Source organism: Mugil cephalus, chromosome 2 (assembly GCF_022458985.1).
Source record: "Mugil cephalus isolate CIBA_MC_2020 chromosome 2, CIBA_Mcephalus_1.1, whole genome shotgun sequence".
NCBI lineage: Eukaryota > Metazoa > Chordata > Actinopteri > Mugiliformes > Mugilidae > Mugil > Mugil cephalus.
The window spans coordinates 12,193,776-12,213,841 of NC_061771.1; the positions used below are offsets into that span (position 1 = coordinate 12,193,776).

General features: G+C 43.6%; 1 protein-coding gene across 8 annotated transcripts in view; it reads right to left on the bottom strand.

Annotated features, from left to right (window-relative positions):
- sh3pxd2aa (SH3 and PX domains 2Aa) overlaps positions 1 to 20,066 on the bottom strand; it is a 95,217-nt gene that overhangs the window by 37,976 nt on the left and 37,175 nt on the right. For 5 of the 8 annotated variants that reach the window (XM_047577902.1, XM_047577905.1, XM_047577898.1 and 2 more), the window contains exons 6-7: positions 7,435 to 7,460; positions 339 to 383 (exon numbers count right to left, since the gene is read on the bottom strand). In XM_047577902.1, coding sequence (XP_047433858.1) covers positions 339 to 383; positions 7,435 to 7,460 — 71 coding nt within the window. The remainder of the gene's footprint in view (positions 1 to 338; positions 384 to 7,434; positions 7,461 to 20,066) is intronic. The other 3 variants (XM_047577903.1, XM_047577899.1, XM_047577901.1) reach the window with 1 other exon arrangement.

The window sequence follows — 20,066 nt, forward strand, 5'->3', positions numbered from 1 at the left end:
GGCAGTGATCAAAACAAATGCGGAGACTTGACTCCTCATTTCATTCTAAGCCCACGTCCTGGCCCTGTGGCACCGTGCCCAGCTCTGCGTTTGCCGAACAGGTCTATCCTTCCAGAGATGGATTGAAAAGCATGCAGAAGAGAGAGAGAGAGAGAGAGGCTGGATCTGAGCAGATGGGTTTAGGAAAAACAGGCTGATGGCGGCGCATGCAAAGCAGATGTCGAGAGAAAGCTGGAATGTGAAAAGAAATAAACGGGAAAACCGAAAAAGGGGATGCAGCTGACATGTCATTCTCGCACATGAATATTCAACGTGTTGACAAAGACACACAAGGCTACCTGAGGCCTCTTTCCTCGGGCTGTCTGTAAAGCCGTACATCCATACTGCAGACAGAGAGAAGAGATAAAAGAAGCAGAGAGAGATTATTCAGTCTGACAGCATGCAGAAGCAACACAATGGTCGAGCACACCTTTAACACACCGACTGCACACAAATAAGAAAAGACTCCTGCTCGCCGGGGAGTGATCCTCAAACTCCAACTTCTGTGCTTTCTCCACGCTGAAGTGAATTAAAGTGCATCTAAGGTCAGTAACTGGCCAGAGTTTTATCACTGTACAAACACATCCCTCTACTCATAATCACTTTCACGACCCCTCCTGATCTCAGAGCTCTCCACCCTTCCCAAGCTGTAGATTCCTCCACCTCTTCATATCTTTCTTCATTTATTCCCTCGCTCTATGTGGACCTCCTGGAATGTCTGAGATGGGCGCCACTCCTGACAACCCCCCCTTCAAAAAAAAACATAAGCGCCCAGCCAGGAAATGAAACCCCATGCATCAGAGAAGACGGGGACAGAGGTGGCGGTTACCAGGTTCTGAAGTTCAAAGGTGCTGATTTGAGATCTACCAGAGCTAAATATGATTTCAGTGTCCACGTGCTCGATGCTCATCTTTTCCTGGATGTGAGCCGGAATTCAAAGTGCAGCACTGCGAGAGAAACAAGCCGTAACAATACGAGGGAACGAGCCAGAGAGGCTACTGAGAATAAACACGAGTGTCCTCTGCAACAATACGCCTGTATTTGGTTTTAAAACAGTGGTTTGCTTGAAGACACGGCTAAAGCAACTAATCTTCTGTTCAAAGGCTTTGGTTCACATGTGGATGTCAGTGAAAACTTCTCAGCTCAGCACATAGAGAATATAATGGCGGTGGAGAGAACATCAAACACATCTGAATTGCAATTTACGCCAATGTACAACCGCGACATCTTTGCTATATCAAAGTCAAAGATGTTTCCGATCCTTGAACTGAGAGTGTGGTAGTAAATGCAATTTTTTTTTTTTTTTTTGAGAAGAACTTGCAAGGTCTTGCAAGTTTGTGTCTATGTTCCATTTCCTCTCGTGTAAATAAAAACAGGAACTTACGGTCATCAGTCTGAAAGCAGGACTGCTTCCTAAATAATCAGCTTAACTTTTGAAGAGTCCATGTTTTTATTCTCCTTGGACAACGTGCTGTACAGGACCCCGGTGAGCGGTGCCCCTGCTGTGAGGCCGACAGCTCCCCTCAGCTGACTCACGTGAGATAATAAAAGCCAAATCCCTATCTTGCTATCCTCCAGAGCCTCTGGAGCTTTGGTGGATTGATGTTAGGCGCAGAGGGAAGCACACATGCTGGTCCCAGGTCAGCCGGGGTCGAGTCCTGCACACTAACGCCCTACCGTGATTGTTACCTACACGCCTTCTCCTAGAGTAGCTTGAAACATCTGATTGATATTAACTCTCCTCTCCACTACAGGCCTTCCACACCGAGCACTGGCCCCCTCCCTCCTCCTTCAGAAAAACACACACACAGGCGGGTGCTTAATTCTTTTCAGGTTCTGGTGATGACGCCACACACCAGCAGTGTTTCCTCTGTCCTTTTCTTGCTCCGGATGATTGTCCGAAAATTCTGACCCCAGACATCTCCATTACCATACGATTACAGGGCTCCAGACTATAACCAAAACTTTTACGACAATCCCCTGAGAAAAGAACGACCATTTCTTATAATTAGTCGTGCAAGTGTGACCTGCAATTTTTTTTTTTTTTTTTTTTTTGGAATTTTGAAATATGGTTAGGGATCGAGTCGACCAGTCTAAGTGGAAAATCAGTCTGATAAGCAACATGTTAAAGGGTTAAAGCAGAAGTTTTGATTTACAGTTAAGTGAGCGGGTCAGGTTGTTTCCTCTGGTTTAGAGTAACCTGCCGGATGAGATTTATGTCAAAAACTGTTCAAAGCTTTGTCTTTGATTACACCATGAAAAAGGACCAGTAAGTTAGGTTCAGTAAGGCATTATGGGGCATGTTTCAACTAGAAATTGACCGATATTTTTTTTTTTTTTTTTTTTTTTTTTTTTTGTTACTGGAGACGCTGGGGACCCGTTCAGCCCATACATTGCCCCTCCCATTTGTTATCACTGTGCCATTTTCATCACGTAAATGGAGGGAGAAAAAGCACTATCCGCTCCAATATCGGCTCTGAAAAGTCGTCAGCACATATCGGCCATTGGCCAATGCTGATGTAAAAAACAATCTGTATCAGTATTGGCCCTAAAAAAAAATCTATATCGGCCTGATCTCTCATTTCAACCGATACAGCAAATTGGATAGTCCTACAACCAATCAGAGCCATTTTGTTGTTTTAACTGACGGATGATGTGAATTACTATGTCTATGTTAGTCTTCGGTCCATCACCTCAAACCCTTTTACTTTGTCCAGCAGATCTTTGCCGGAACATAATCAGTAACTAACAGAGCGACACCAGACCAACTTTCCTCCACAAAAAAATGTGACGGTGGGGAAGCTGGTCTGGAAGATGTATCCCAACGGTTATATAAATTTATTGAATATAAACTGTCACAGACATGTTCTTATTGCAATAGCATGTAGTTCGTGAGCGAAAAAATGTCTGAGGCCTAACCCACATCTGCCAGATTATGCCTTCAAGGGCTAATGTCAAAGAAAATAGCACATGGGGTTTGGAAGAACACTGAACTGTGTAAAGCAGTTAATGTGTAAAACAGTAACTGCCTTTTGTAATAGGGATAAGAAACCAACACCAGCACCATGAACTGTGCCTTCTGCTCTTGATGTGGTCTGAAATGTGGATGGAAACCAAGATTGCCATGGCAACAGACACTGAACAGCTTAAACACGACACACTACAGCAGCTTGAAGGATGAAGTTGTTTTTTGTACTGATCACATATTTTCTTTGGATATATGGATGTACATTTGTTAAGATGCGGTTTCATGTCCATGTGAACTTAAAATAAGAAATCGCACCTTGTAATTTCTGCAAGTTAAGAATCAGTCAGTAATGCAGGTTTAAGTGGGGGAAATGTGAATACTTGTTTTGCAGATCTATCTATGGTGTGCCTCTATGTTTCTGCTTACACTGACAAAATTTTCAGTAAGGGGCCACAGTGCTCAGAGTGAATATAGTCAGGAGTCTTGTATTAAGGAACTATGGAGGGTGAAAAATGGTATGGTCAGCAAGAGCAACTTTTGCCACAAATCCTGTCTTACAACCCACAGTCCATGAACAAGGTGAAACCTGTGGCCTGAGAGCTACAGCTGTTATAAATTATTGTCTGTAGACTACAGCCTTTCTGAGGATCACATGAACAAACCCAGACTCTCCAAAAAGCTAGCCTGGAAACAAGGCTAACGTTGGCCTTTGCGTTGTGATGGAAGAGTGACGGTGACGTTGTCATACATGTCATCTGAGTGGTGTGGGGTCGAATTTGCTTACAGCAAAATAGTAAAATGAAATCCAGATTGATTGTTACCAGACTCATATTCTGATAACAACTGAGTCTGACCACAGCAGGCTAACACAGCAAGAACAAATGATGTTTGAATGTTGGATATGCTGAGTGGATAAACATTTTTTATTTACTTATTTATTTATTTGAATAAACTATGAACCTTCAACCACAGCATGGAATCAAATCGTTCTCACAGGTAACTATAGCTTCTGTCACCACAGACGAAGACAAACAAGTTAAATGACAAACCTTTGCCACTAAGATAAAGCGACAAATTACAGGTAACCAGTATTGATTTGACACACAGCATACAGCAGCCAAGAACGACACCACCGCGTACAATGTCAAACCACAGGCAGCAGCTAACTAGTATTGATGGCATGTTTAGCAAGCGGAGGAGAATAAACTATTTATCTCTGACTGTGTCTGCGGTGACAAATGACATTTGTGTGGAAACGGGGGAGGTGGGGGGAGTGGTCAGTGAACAACCCTCCGCATCAGCTGTGACGCGATGCTAGCCAACTGCAGCCCGTTAGCGATGACAAACAGCTGCAAATCCCCGCCCGGACAGTGATGCACAGTGGGTGCTTCCTTCAGGGTGAAGCCAGATCACATCGCAAGCCACATCTGTTCCACGATAAGGACCGTCACTCTCAAGTCTCTACATTGTTCTCTAGTTTCACACCGTCACTCCTCAGGGAACAACCCTCCCTGCCTCCCTGATCTTGCTGCACTTCCAGGCAGGAAAGATGATTATAATTTTTCTGCCTCAATCAATAATCGCTTCACTGTATCTTTAACACTGATGTGATAGGAGTGTACTGGCCTAATTGTTGCTGAATCATTGTGATGTTAAAGTGGATAGGTCAGCCACTGATTCTACAAGCAGCAGTCTGCCTGTGAGATCCTTATTAGCACTGACAGCTTAACAGATACCTAAACGCACTAACTGCCCCTATCCAGTGTGCCTACACATGTAACAAGACTAACAGCCCTCCTCCCTCCTCCAGCTAAATACAACTGGCCTTCCTGATGTCAGTCTGAAATCTTATCCACTGTGCCACGTAAACAAACTAGCGTCTGTCTGACAGTCTCAACCCCTGTGGCCTCCACAGCAACCAAACAGCAACCTCCTCCGTACCTAGCTTTCAGACGGAGGAGGACGAGCTCCATCTGCACCCTGCGCAGCAGGAGGTGGGGGGATGGGAAGATGGGATAAAGATTGGTGACCCTGATACTCCCTGTACCTGACCCTATGTTTAAGAAAAAACACATGTGACATCTGTCCTCCTTGCTATGTTGAGGTGAGATGAATCAGTAGCTGCGTTCACACCGACACTAGTCTGAATAAATCTGCCTCTTGTAGTGACCTCAATCAGGAAGCGTTCAATAAGATTGAGAGGAGCGGTGTACATCTTTTGATCCGTTGAATAGAGAAACGTGATGTCCTCATGACTATGGAAACACCGGATCTCTGGCCGTAAGAAATCCAGTCTTTCGTTGCATGTTTGCCAGCCAGTCTAAAACTACCATCAGCAGTTTGTTTCAAATTAAGCAGCGGCGACAATCATCACAACTGAAGACACAAAATAAAGAACAGCAGTCGCAGCTCAGCATTTTGGAAACTAAGCTTATTTACTGAGATTATATACTGAGGAATTTTAAAATCAGCCTTATGTCTGTGTGTAAAGTATGGAACTGGTGGAGAGGTGTGATTAGCCGAGCAATGCATAAAAACTAAACTCAGCTAACATAGCTCTAGCTTCATTTAAAATTAGCTTGCCCGTAATTCCAAAAACCACACTGAAACGCAAGCAGATGGATTTGATGGGTTTCCTGAAGACATTTCGCTTCTCATGCAAGTTGCTCTTCACCATTAAAACAATGACACCCCACCAGTGACTTAGAACTAAAAAGGTTGTAATTAAAGAAGAACTTGGATGACTGGCAAGACATCTTCAAGAAAGACAGTAAGTCTACTTGCCCTTGTTTCAGCTTACATTTTGACACATAATGACATGTATGACTGTGAAAGTCTAACTAAGACAGGTTTTGATCGCTGTACAATATAGCAAACCTGTCAGCTGGCGTGGCTTTGAAAAGCATCTCTGAGAAGCAGCTCAGCGTAAACACCACAAATACAGAGATGGATCAATAATTTGCAGTATTTCTGTGAGCCAAAGTTATCCATCAGACATCTAAAAAATGGAGATTCAAAGAGGTTCTAGCTACACTGACTGACATCACGTTACTTGAGGTCGTAGCAGAGATCAGTGTGTCAGTGGGGCGGCGTCCAACTGGACAACAGCCCGAAGGTTTAGGATGGCTGACAGCCACCTGTTTGAAAGCATACTGCGCTACACTGTAGGGCGGTGCAGTGAAAAATCACTGGCTGGCCTATCTGCAGGAGCAATCAGCTTCCAAGAAATCAAATCACTTTGAGGAATGTGGATGTAATTGAATTGGCATGAGTTCTCTCTCTCTCTAGCTGCATGACCATCAAAGAGTTCTTGTGCTTTTAGCCGAGTCACTCAGAAGAAATCTCCTCGACCTTACTCAAAACATTGTGTAAGTGTGGTCAAAAGCAATAAGGTGAAATATACAAAGACTTTTTGCTAATCCGCTTGTCATTACCAGCCCCCAAACCAACATTCAAACACTTGATTATAAGGACAAAGTCACCTTTTAAGGCTCCCACAGAAATAGAATCACATTCTCCAAGCTATTTACTACATTTTCTCTTTAATAATTCATAGAAGGTATGGCTGATATTTCCCAACATTTCCATGGTCTACCCAACCTTAAACAAGCAGGGCTCCGGGATGCATATATTAGTGACTCACATGTACCACTGCTTTTGTTAGGCAGCTATTCTGTAGTTAATGCCGTGTAAAAGCCATACATTTGCTAAGATGGCTAATAGGGCTAAAGATCCTTCCCAGTAAAGAATGGATGAATAGTCTTACAGTCAAACAAGCTTGTTAGCATTCTCCCAGCTTACTGGCTCATAGATTCACATGCTGGAAACAGAATGTAGGAGCATATTGCATTCATATTTTGCATCCCATCCAAAGAAGTATGACAACTTCTGTACAGTTCTTACAAAAGCCACACAGACCCTGATAAAAGCAAACCTTTTACAAGCACATACCTTCAAATGAACTCTGTTAAAGAGAATCCTCTGCATTGCATTATTTAGAATAATAAACACGTGCCATGAAAAAACATTCTGCTACAACTTCAACGCTCCTTCTGTCGTGACTGCCACATCAGAGAGTAACGCCTTCTCTCAACAAGATCTAATGACTTTATTTTGACATCTGAAAGAACCACGAGATAACTCTGAGACCCCACCCAGAACTGTAAAGCACATCTTTGGCCGGAGGGGGAAAAGAAAAAAAAGGTTTGACAGCTTTTTGAAGCCACACCAAGTCGACAGTAAGTCAGGGTGACACATTGTGACTAGTAAACAAACCACACGCTGACATCACATGGACGACAGAGACGCGTTCAAGGCGCACATGTCACGCATCATAACCCTTAAGGAGGGGTTTTAGTCGGAGCAACAAGTTTCAGGAGGGGAGCTGAGGCTTCGGCAAGGATGGTGAAGAAAAACAGATGACTTACCCGACTTGCGCTTGGAGCCATAGTCCCTGAGGGAGAAACAACACAAGAGGGACATGGTTAGTGACAGGAGATACAGCTCGATCAATAACGAGGCATAGAGTCACCGCGTGTGGATTCTGATTCTGCTAAACTGGCAGCTGCACTCATGCAGAAACACATGCAGGCAATCGGCTTTGGTGCACTAACAAATGCATGTGTTTAAGGAGGAGAAAGAGGGTGAGACACAGAGAGTGAAAGATAGAGAGAGAGAGAGAGAGAGAGAGAGAGAGAGAGAGAGAGAGAGAGAGAGAGAGAGAGAGAGAGGGAGGGATGACTGGCCAGCTGCCCGTACTCCCCGCAACAGACACAAATTGGTCATGTGACTCTAAAGCGGCACCACCATCCTCTTCCTATACTCCTTCTCCTCCTCCTCCTCCTCCTCCGCCCTCCCTCCCTCCCTCCCTCCTTCCTTTCGTCGTCTTGTTAGAGAAGAAGGCGACCTCTCCCCACGTTCGGAAAGAAGGAGGATCAGTTCAAGATGGCTTGCTTAATGGATCCTAATGGGATTACGCCACAAGGCTGAGCTATAGATTGGGGGGGGGGTGACGGAGTTGTGTGTGTGAGGTTTCCGTGCTTCTGCTTCGGCACTTGTCAGTACAGACTTTTGGACTCAGGCGACATGGCAATTGGGTTAAAAAGGACAGACGTAGGTAGAGATCAGGGGAGACAGAACGGTCTATTTATAGAAACACAGACCTGACTATCTGCCCATTGTTACCCCTCGCTCTCCCTACCTTCCTACCTTCCTCCTCCCATTTCTTCTCTGCTGCTGGTGTCCTTTTCAGTTGTCCCCAACACTAATCAAACCCCTCATCTAGCCACGTCATCCCTGCCGCAGCACGGCTTAAAGTCAGACGCAGTTACAACGTCGGGATGATGCTGCAGGAGCTGAGGTTTTCTAAGAGGTTTTCTTTAAAAAGGTGTCACATATCGACCCCCCCAGGCAGAGAAAGACTGTGGTAAAAGGGACAAAGAGGACAACAGCTGATGGAGGGACGTGTGAGCCAAGTGACTCTTGTTCTCTTATAAAATCAGTAAATATGTGCACACAAGCGAGCAGATGATGAGTGGCTCCCCTGTGACTCAGGATCCAGCTCGTCAAGGTAACATTCTCACTGCGTGAGGTTAATTAATGCCTCTTCTGGGTGCAAAATCACACCTTTGCCGGACGTCGCCCGACACAAGCTGTGCCACTGTGCTCCCTTTTTACCATCCATTCATCTGTCCCCTCTGTGATCTGATGTGACTGGCCACCGAGGATGAATAAAGCCTTTATACCGACCTCTCCACCAAGATCTGTGACAGCTAGCGACCAGAATATGTTTCATTGTCAGACAGAGCGGGACTTGACCCCCAGCCTCATCCCATCCATCTCCAGCCACCACACAAGGAATGGATTCTATTTCTGTCCACGGGCAACAACTTCAACAACTTGGTTGTGCTTCAGAGCGTCTGGATGTGTCTCAGTGGAAATTATGCCGTGGACATGGACCAAGCCTCAGTGTAAGAAAGATGTTTGTCCTTTTCACTCTAGGCTTGCCGCAGTGGCATTAAAGATGCTGATGTCCTGCATCAGAGTTTTCCACTGAATGTCAGCTGCTGTGCTCACATTTCCACCCACCCACTGCTCTTCCCTTACCCACTCTCAACATGTTACTAACTAACTTGCTAACATACAAAGTAGGTGAGTCATGTACAACATTCAGTTTTATTCCAGATCTGATTAATTTTTGGAGATAATACCATTGGTTCCTCAGAAATTTACTCATTTAATTCCCCTCTATTGCTGTTTACTCATTTAATTCCCAAACATCAAAACTACTGAAATCCTAGTCCTGAAACTGCAGACTACATCCATGTTAAATACTAAACAAGTTCAGAAACAGAAAGGCATTTAGGTATAAATTAACAGACGGAAAGCAGTCATGAAGTAGTTCAACGTTTCATACACACCAATGAGGTGAAACATTATGACCACTGACAGGAGAAGTAAATATCATTGGACATCTTGTGACAATTCAGTGTTCTGCTAGGAAACTTTTGGACCTGGCATTCATGTGGATGTTACGTAGACCACCCAGCTAGACCAGACCAGACCAGACTAGACACCCCTACCTCTAAGCAATGACACTCCTTGATGTCAGCAGCCATCCCCGGCAGGATGCAGCCTGACGCACGCACAAAACGTTTTAGGAACAACTCAAAAATCATGAAAAACTCAGCACAAGGTGCTTGACCTGGCCTCTAAATTCACTACATCCCAAACTGATCAAAGACCCAAAGGCCTCCACCAACAACATCCTGTTGCCAGACACCACAGGACACCCTCAGAAGACCCGTGTCCATTCTCTGATGTCACAACTGTTTTGAAGGCACACAGGAGACCTACACAATATTAGGCAGTTGGTCATAATGTTATGTCTGATCTGTGCATTTCTCACTGTTTTTGTTTCAGCAGTGTAGGAATGCTAGAGGATTTTGTAGCAAACGTAAAGGGTAAAAAGATTGTCCTTAGGAGGAGACAGACTCCAGCCGTAGTTTTAGATGCATGCTGCATCTCCGCTGGCTTAATTGAACAACCTAATAGCAAACGATCTACACAGAGTGACACTACAATAGGTGCAAGCGTGGGGACCTGGAAATGTCTGGTTGTAACTCATCAAGGAGGTGAAGACAGGGCCCAATGAATCAGTTTAGTCTGGTGGAAAACAGCAGCAGCATGAAAAGTACTTTGCCATAGCCAACTCCCAGGGAGCCCGTTAAGCCGTTCATGTTGTGCTTGGTTTGAAAGGCAAACACACCCTCCAAACTCTATAAACAAGTTCCAATCAGGAGAAAAAGCTGACGCGTAAGCAATTTCTGGTCCAACTGTAGACACAAATCACTCAGCCTCCAACTTGAAGGCCTGAAGCGTAGCCGTGCTGTATTTGATTGTTTGGGGTTAATTGTTCTTGATTAATGATCTGATGCAGTCCATAAAGTCAGAACTGTTAAGCCTTTTGTTACTCCTGACACACAGAGTGAATACTGATTAGACCAGCATGTTCTTTCGCTGCTGCAGGTCAAAATAAAGCTCAGCATGTGTGGATGTTTTTTAGGATTAAGAATCGAAGGCATTAACACACTAGCATGACTAAAGGGGGAAATATTAATCAGTGCACATAACAACTGGCCACATTAGCAATTAGCAGCTCTTTACAGGAGAAACTCATTAGCACCGAAATTAACATGGAAGGGACAATATTTTTCTAAGAAAGGCTCAGGTTGTCAGCAAAGCAGCTTACCTTCAACGTGACATTAGGGCAAGCCAGTGGGCGCACAGCTGGCTATTTTTGGCTTTATTTTTAGAGGTATGGGTTTGAAGGCATCTGTAAAGCATTAGGCTGCGAAGGAGGGGCAGAGCGGGGCAGAATTCAGAGAAAGGGTGGGAGCGCGAAAGAGCGCAGAACAGAAATGCTGGGTCCAGAGTCTCGCCAGTGACCCGAGTCCCCAAGGCTGAAATCAAACTCTCCCCTCGGGAACTGAGCAACCAGCTCTGTCTGCCAGCTCTTTTCCTCCATCTCCTAGAGGTATGAAGAGGAGGAAGCGAGGGGTGAAAGGCGACGTGTAGAATACACACGGCAGGGGTGGAGAAGAAGGTGTTTTATGTGGCTAGGCGGAACCTTCACGGCCATGTCTGCAGCCTGTAAATAAATATTACTCTGGTTCTGACAACAGCGTGATGTTTCAGAGGAGTGACTAGGGACTTTGTTTTCCTGTGTTCCAGAAATGAAGAGGGGAAAAAAAAAAAACTGCGGTAACAGATTGTTGTGTGCACAGATGCTGGTGTTGATTATACACGCACAATTAAAAATGGATGTTATTGTGACAGGAACAATGTTTAGATTACACCCAGTCCAAAGTAGGGACCAAATGGCAACTTTCTGTTAATGTGCGTCGATATATCTCTCTGACGCGGCTCCTCCCGAACAAAAACATCGGCAGATGTGCCCGTTTCATACGATGCGCACAACACTCACTCACGTTTTGTCACACTTTTCATCACATACTGACGTTTCGTCACAGTGTATTCACTGAGCACAGCTCCATGAAGCGGCGGCAGCACTTCAGCATACGTCTTATCAGTTCCAGAGCTCTGAGCTCTTGACATCGATTGTTAAAGCCAAAACAGATGTGAGCATCCTGAGGCCGTGTGGTGTTTGGGTCAGGCAGGTCAGCTCCCCAGTTAGATGACTACAGAAGGATGTTTTTTTGTGAATGGAGAAATCTTTTTAAGCCAGTTCCTCAAACTCCCAGTTGCAGCCAGGAAAATGAGCTCATGCTTTCTCTTGCCTAGAAGAGCATACACCGATCAGCCACAACATTATAACCACTGACGGGAGAAGTAAATAGCTTTGACCATCTTGTGACACTACAATGTTCTGCCTGGAAACTTTCGGACCTGGCATTCATATGGATGTTACTTAGACATGTACCACCCACCTAGACCAGACCAGGTACCCCCACCCCGTAGCAATAACACTTCTTGAAGACAAATTCACTAGATCCCAAGCTGATAAAAGTATCTATCAACACATAGGACCTCCCAACAACAACATCCTGTTGCCAGACACGGACACCCTCAGAAGAATCATGTCAAATCTCAGTTTTGGAGACAAGATAAGGACGGTGTAGGGATGCCACGATTACTTGATTTCACAATTAATCGCGGTATTAAGCGCTACAATTAATTGATCGTAAGGTTTCCTGAATACAGTCAGAAAATATTATGCCGAAACCATTGTTAAGCGCAATTCAAACGTAACATGACAAAGTTACGTAACACCCTCGCCGTGTTTCCTCTACATTCATTTAGGAGCGGCGGGTCGTCATTCCTAAATCGTGGCAAATTTTTGTATTGACGCAAATACACCACTGCCACATGTCTCCACCTTCACAGCAGAGTCATGCACTGCGTTGAGTACTTGCAACTACTAAAGTAAACAACAGATAACTATCTTGCTCAGTATCTACTCTTTTGGGTTCTTAATCTATCGGTTACCGTCACTTTGTAAACTGCCTCAAGTGTCTCGTCTCCGCTGGACAGCGCTCAGTTTATCAATAAAGAACGAGGTTATTATGGCCCAGAAGTTTAACACCACATGTCAGTTTCTGTTTATAATCTCGTCTTTTGAGCGCTGACATTCTTGCTACACGCTGGTCAGTTGACTGTATCACATGATGGTGGTGACCGACGCTGCACTTTAAATTCGTGATAAGTTCTCTGACAATAATCGTACTAAGGAAAACTGTAATCGTGACATCCCTAGGCAGGTGGTTTTAATGTTGTGGCTGATCAGTGTGTTCCTTATGCTGGAGCACTGGGATCAGCTTTTAAGGTCAATACAAAGATTAACTATGCGTTTGCATTTTATTACAGAGAAACAGCTTAAAGTTGTGTGTTTTCTTCACTTTTCTTACTAAAAGATTTGCTTATTTTAGTGACAAAAACTAAAACAATTTGTTAAAGACATTTTGTCGGCTTGTTGCCAGGAGGACCCCCCCTGATAAGGAAGTCCCAGTGGAGTGAGTAAAATTCTAATAAAAATTGAGCCTGGCTACTTCAATACTTCAATGACATTCCTTATTGAAACATCAAATCTGGCACGTGAAGTGAATGGATTTATTAATTACAACCACATGCATATGGGTGGGCTGGCAGATAAGGAGCTAATCAATATGTTTACAAGTATTAACATAATGGATGCAGCTTAATGCCTCTCAGTGGCCTCCTGCTAGACTAGCAAGTAAATAGACACTATCCCAGATTACTGCCTTAGCCCCCTCCCCTGCTCTCTACCCCTCATCCACTCTCCACAGCACTCCACAACCCGAGTCATCCCCGAGCACTGTCAAATCTGAGCCTCCGCCCTAACCTCCCCACCCGCATGCCCTTCTCTAAGCCCCTCAGGAGCCCCAAATTACCCTCAGCCATCCCCTGTCTCTGTGGCCTCGTGGCCATGACAGGACTAAGGGCCCACTGTGTGCATTAACACCCCATATGGGGTTCAAGGAATCAATTAACCTCGACACTTTGTACGCACGAGGCCGGGCACGCTCGGCGAACACACATAATTGCAGCTGCCAAAGAAAAGACAGCTAAGAAAGAAAATAAACAGTTGAAGCGACCGCACTAGTTAATTTCTCCCAACTGTTTCTCGCTATCAAACGCTGCGCAAGATCACAGGAGCATGGAGCACAAACAATGGGTAACAGCAGGACAGCACATCGTGGTCCTGGTCTCATCATTATTTCTATTCATTAACACCAAATGCACATTTCAGTTTACTTGGCAGCACCGAGCGGGAGCGGCGAGCTCTCCAGAGGGTGCTGCAATCAGCCGAGTGTCCCATCCGCTACCGTCTGCAGTTACCAATCACGATCTGTACATTTCACAAGGTGAACCTGCATGGTTGTCACTTCTGCATTCATGCAATCATTTTCCTATGGTTCAATTTGAAATCCACCTCCAGATCCTGAGTCATATTAAGTATGACTCAGGATCAGCTGACCCCTCCTCATACTTCGGTGTGTAGCTGCGACTTTTAGCCACAGTCACATTTCATGTCATCGCTCTTTTGTGTTCACGGTGCGAGCAAGCATGTCAGAAACAAGGCTGTGGTCTGTCAGTATCAGTAACACACGATGACCTAATGCTCCACACGCACTCAGTTACACAAACACATTATCACCCACTTATTCCTGATTAGCCCCAGACCATCTTCACCCCACCACCCTGCTCCTTAAGCAGCCCCCTGTTGAGAACCCCAAAGCCGACCAATCGCACAAGTTCATGTCTTATCCCAGTAATAATCTGGTAATCTTGCAGCATCTCTCTCTCTCTCCTCCAGGCACAAGCCAAGGTCAGAGCCTATTGTTATTCATGGTGAGCATTGTGAGGGGGCATGATGAATGATGATAACATCACCCGTCACCAACACTACGGTGGCCTATGGAGGCGGGGGCAGCGGCCAATACTTTCATCATGGCTCAAATGCGTTATGCGCATATTAATAGAGGAATTTGTCAACGCTGCGGTCTGCAGAGGACAGATAATTCCATTTAGGCTGATAGTTATATGATTACCAACCATGGGCGCAGACAGATAAAACAAATCACTGCCCACGACCCATGCAAATTGACTCGATAAAAATGCAAGACGTAGGAAAAAATGCTAAGTAAGAGAAGAGGGGAAAAAAATACATGTCTCAGGAAAAGGGAAGTGAGATGGGGATGTCTGGGGGGGGGGAGGTTGTTCCATGCAGTGGAAATATATCTCTCAGAGGAAGAGCAGGGGGGAAAAAATACAGCAAGGTAGAAATGCAGACAGGGAAGAGCTTGGATGTGAGTCCAGACATGGGATACATTTATAGATAAAGCTAAGCCCTGAGGAGGTTTATGTGAACGACTCAGACCTGTGGCTGGAGTGCACACAAAACTGGGGGAGCAAAAAAAAAAGTACATGTTTGCATTGTGCAGTACGCCACCATGTGGAGACTCACTGGAGAGTAGATTAAGGACTAATGCAGGGGGCTGATGGACTCAGGTTTGTTATATGTCTGTCACTGGCATGTGCAGTTAAGACTGAGATTTTTAAAGTCTACCCTTAAATGACACTTGCACAACCGACTGAACAATGAACATTGTTAATGATCTGAATGACGTTCATTTGTTGTTCTGAGCAGTATTCCAACGTTTATGTGAACCTTCGCAATTTTCTCTTTCAAAAACCAATAATTTTCACACTGAATCATGTCTATTTGCTCTGACGGTGTCTCTGATCATATGAATTCATCCCTGCATCCCCACGTTCCAGCAGCTCCACAATTGAGAACAAACCCGTGCTCTATAAATATGAAACACCTGGAAAATACAGTAAATCTCCAAAAAATAGAAACTGGACCACAAATAACAGCATTATACCAATGAGTCACACAGTACTAATACTCAGTAGCCTCCCCACTGGCAACCTGTCAGCAGCCTTCTAAAAATGGCGGCATTTCCACAAGCTTAAATACACATGCAGAGACGGATGAAGGTCCTGTCTAAATACTTTGACCAGCAGATTTCAGCTGCAGTATGCAACTATCAATGTACATCATCCACCCACGCACCCATAGAGACATCACAGCAGATTTTAGTAAAAATAAATGCTTAAAAATCATCTTTAATACTCAATATGGTATTTTATTTATTTATTTCCTTTTTTTTTTAAACTGACCAGTCTTAATTAAAAACAGTAGAAGCTTTTCTTATATTCTTCCAGTAATAATCAAAACCTCTAATAAATGTGGTGGCAAATCCACAGACTGGGAGCTGGCGGAGAAGATGGTTTGAGAACGTCCAATATATGTAGATAATCATATATTGGACTTAAGCAGATACCATGTGTGGGAATGTGCCTGAAACTATTTGAATTCACACAAAGTGTGTGTTTCTATATACAAAAAGTAGATTTTTTATCTAGGTAGGAGAAAAATCTGTTTTTGTAGTTTGTATTCTGCAGGACATTTCAACGCATCAAAAATCAAAAAAAAAAAAAAGAAAGAAAGAAAAAGAGCAGAGATCCAGATGAAGGTCCATTCATTAAACATCAAGGATGCTGGACTTCAACGTATTGCATGAGAGTGACATCAGTTCAGTTGAGCTGTGCCACTGAGCTGCTATACTATCCTCGACAGACAGGGGTCGACATCGCCCAAACATACAGAAAAAACATACAGAGGGGAGAGTATGCTGTTTCTGGTGGGGTCTGCTCGAGCTCTGTGTTCCTTTTCTGGGCTCAGATTGATGGGATTGACTCCTGTAATGCACTGCCAGGCATGTGGCTCCTTTTTCTAATCACATCATAGTTAGAAAATTCAATCATACATAGCTGAGTAGGAGCACGCTCAATATTGCACAGGAATGACTCCTGTGATGAGATTTTGTGGCACATGTGTAAAAAAAATAAAAAATAAGATTGGACGGTTGAATTCATCATAAAAATGGAGTTGCAGTCAGATCATACACCTTGCATCACTTCGCAAATATATTCCACCTGTTATCTCGTACCATTGTTATGTCTCCAGTAGCGCCAGAGAAACAAGCAGATGGTCAGTGCACCGCTGGCCTTTTCCTCCCCCTTGTCATTGACCCGCTCACCTCCCAGGAGAACCCCCGTCTCTCTATCCTTCCCCCGCTCCTTCCTCATTTTCCAGGAAGTGATAAAGTGTACACATTTCATCACCCTGGTAGCTACAGCTGTCACGGCCCGCTCTATTCATCACACTCATGCACAGTCTGGCCCTCCCAAAGCTATTACTGTAGCAAGCCCAGCCCTGGCTTGACAACACCCAGTGAGTAAGTGTGTGAGCAAAGACAGCACAAGTGAGTCAGACGCCGCATTTGCGAGAATGACTGCATCCATGTAAGGTGATGGTGAGAGAGAGAAAAAAAAACGGAGCTGGGGCCGTGGAATAGAGACAGATGGGCACTGAAATAACCTGACAACAATAAACATGTTGCTCACTTCAAGAAAAAAAAAAAAATCTGTTACTCCTTACGTTTGAACACAAACCTTTTGAAAGTGCACAACCACTTCATTTGAGACGGATCAATAAATGCTCATGCATGCACACACACATGCCAGACTTCTCACCGGCCACGCACTCACCACTATGACACATTTAAAAAAAGTTTAACCCTATCGATGCCAGCGCTGTTCGCTGCTCGCGTTTTACTGTGCAGTCTCCAGTGAGTGCTAAGAGAGAAGAAGCCTATCCATTAAGGTTGAGTGAGTCTGCCGCCTGCCTCTAGCTCGCAGCAGATGGAGTGGAACAGACAGACGACTGAGGGGAGAGAAAAGGAGGTGGGAGACTGGGAGGAGGGGAGGACAGAGGAAATGGATGCTTCATAACTCCTGGACAATGAGAGAAATGGATGAGAGCAAGATGGAAAGAAAAGTTAAGTGTCGAGAAAAAAAGCACTGACGGAGGCAGTGAAAGAGTAGATGAACTAAATGTAGCATGCTTTAATACAAAGTCCAGACATAAACCACAGAAAAATATAGCTACAGGAAGTAAATAATAAATAAATCTAAACTTTTTCATTTATTTTGTTGGACTTTTATAATAAAAACAGAGTGTACAACTCAACGATTCAAATGCATGACCACAATTTGATATATAAACTGCTGTATTCGACAGCAAAATGTCTTTCACAGTACGCATAAACATGAACGGTGAGGAGTAGATAAGCTAGACCATCTTGGCTTATATTAATACTTAATATACATCCCCAGAATTTAAATGGATGTCTTGGCAGGAGTTGCATACTGTGGACATTCACCATAATGACATTCGAGAATAGGTGAAACTGACAAAGTGCCAAAAAAGAAGCATATGGAGGGGGAAAAAAAACACAGATTCAAAGAGTGGCCGTTGGGGAAATACAAAATACAGAGAAACACACAAATACTCATATACAGTATATAGAAACACAATGTATATAAAGAAAGTAGATAATTAATTAGAATGTTTTAATTAAAAATCACTGGAAAGTATAGTGGATTTATTTTAAAAACAGCAAACAGAATGGGACCGAGTGCAGTACCGTGGGGCACGCCACCAAGATGCAACTAAGACAACTTGAGGCCCTAGCCACTGGGAGCCTATACGGATGTTGGCCTCTAGAGGCTGGCTCCAAAAAATGTCAACTTATCACTAGAAAAAAAGTCAGGAATATTTAGGAATATTGTAAAGATAGTCTTGATAACTATATTTAGGTGTCCAATGCTACTGTGTGGATGGGTCTATCTTTCCAGAGTGAGATACTGAACACCCTGTGCACCTTGTTTGCAAGGTCCCCAAAGATCCTCCATTTATTCTGGAGATGGGAAATCAGGCAAAGTGAAGAGTAAAGTGAAGTGTTGTCATTCAATTTCTTTTCTAATTAACACCTCATAGTAAACTGTCTTGAGTCATTTAAAAGATGCCCTGCTATAATGCAGGGTCAGAGGACAGGCAGGAAAGAACATAAATAAAGGATATTCAGAATATAACGAGATTATCAACACCTTCTGGCAATAAGTCATGCTTTTTTTAAAAAAAAAAAAAAAAGAAAAAAAACAAGCTGCTGGTATGTCTGCAGAGAGGAGTTATCGTACAGTCACATGAATACTTGTGAAAATGGTTGCCAGAGGTACAATAATGAAATAGTTTCTTCTTACATCACATTTATTTGCTTAGTTACAAACATCTGTGACCCATTCATGATAATATTTTAGTCTATTTATACTTTTTTGTTCGTTTTTTTGTCGAGAAACACCAAAAGGTAGAGGTGTGTCTGAGCAAAAGGCTTTCCCCATTCCCCACATACATTTTCAAATGTAATGTTTTTTTTTTGTCTTTAACTTAATTAAACATGAGAAAAATATGAAGCACAGGTTGGTTTAATTTAGCAGACGCGTTATGGAACGAAAGAGAGACCCATCCAGTTTATCTGACACACCATTCGGGTGCTCAGGATCATGACGTCTAGCACGTCACCCCCTGAGTATTTCCAGCAGAGGTTGTGGTTTGAATTGATCTGAATCTGACAGGAGTGCAGCATTTCCTTGAGCTGGGGTCTCCACATCTTTATCACCTCTGGCTTCAAATTATGATATCCTTAAGTGTATAACAGAAATTGATCAAAGTGTGCCACAGTGTTGCTTTGCAATGGATCCCATGTCACACATGGAGAAGATTTAATCACCGTATATAATAGAAAACTGTGCTGCAAGGTTTTTGGAGTTTTTAGTCTTTAACTCCATATACATTGCCTCTTTCATTCTTCCCCTCTGTCTTTGTGACATCGTCTTCGGCTCAGGAACGAATGCTCTGATTAGTTATGGTCAAACCCATGAACTGACAGTTTACATTATAATGCTCACTCCAGAACTAAAAACCGGTTTCTGTGTTACATTTCACTTGTGAAATATTAGAAAGGCTTTTAAATGTTGGTATTTGTGGAAAATGTACTGTAATGTTGCTTACGCTGCTAACTGAACTTAGTATATCCTTAGGATATCACATATAGGACTTTGGCTTTAAGGAGTGTGGAGTTCAACCCATACTTACCTTTACATATTCTCAAAAGTTCACTGTCCATCACAGTGGACTTCTATGGTGTGTGCAACTCCTGCATAGGCATCTGTTTAGTTTCAGTATTTAATATAAATATGGGCACCTCTGTGGGGGTGGGGGCTAACAGACTGTATGTGATGAAAGCAACGCATTACTGATGCTCCTGATGTATGGCTTCATCATCAACATCTTCTGACAACAAGATTAATTCGATTTCTTTATGCATGAAAATACACTGCCGCTTACAGGACAAAGAAAGAAAGCTGGAGAGACTGATACCGAGAGGAAAAAAAGACTATAAGAGAAAAAATGAAGGGCATATGTCAAATGAGAAGCAAACAGATAGACAGAAAGACAGGAAAAGGGAGATGAGAGCGCAAGTAAGAAGGAAACTGTGTGAAAGGCAAACACAGTTGATCAAAGAATGATTGTGTTGGCGGTGGTGTT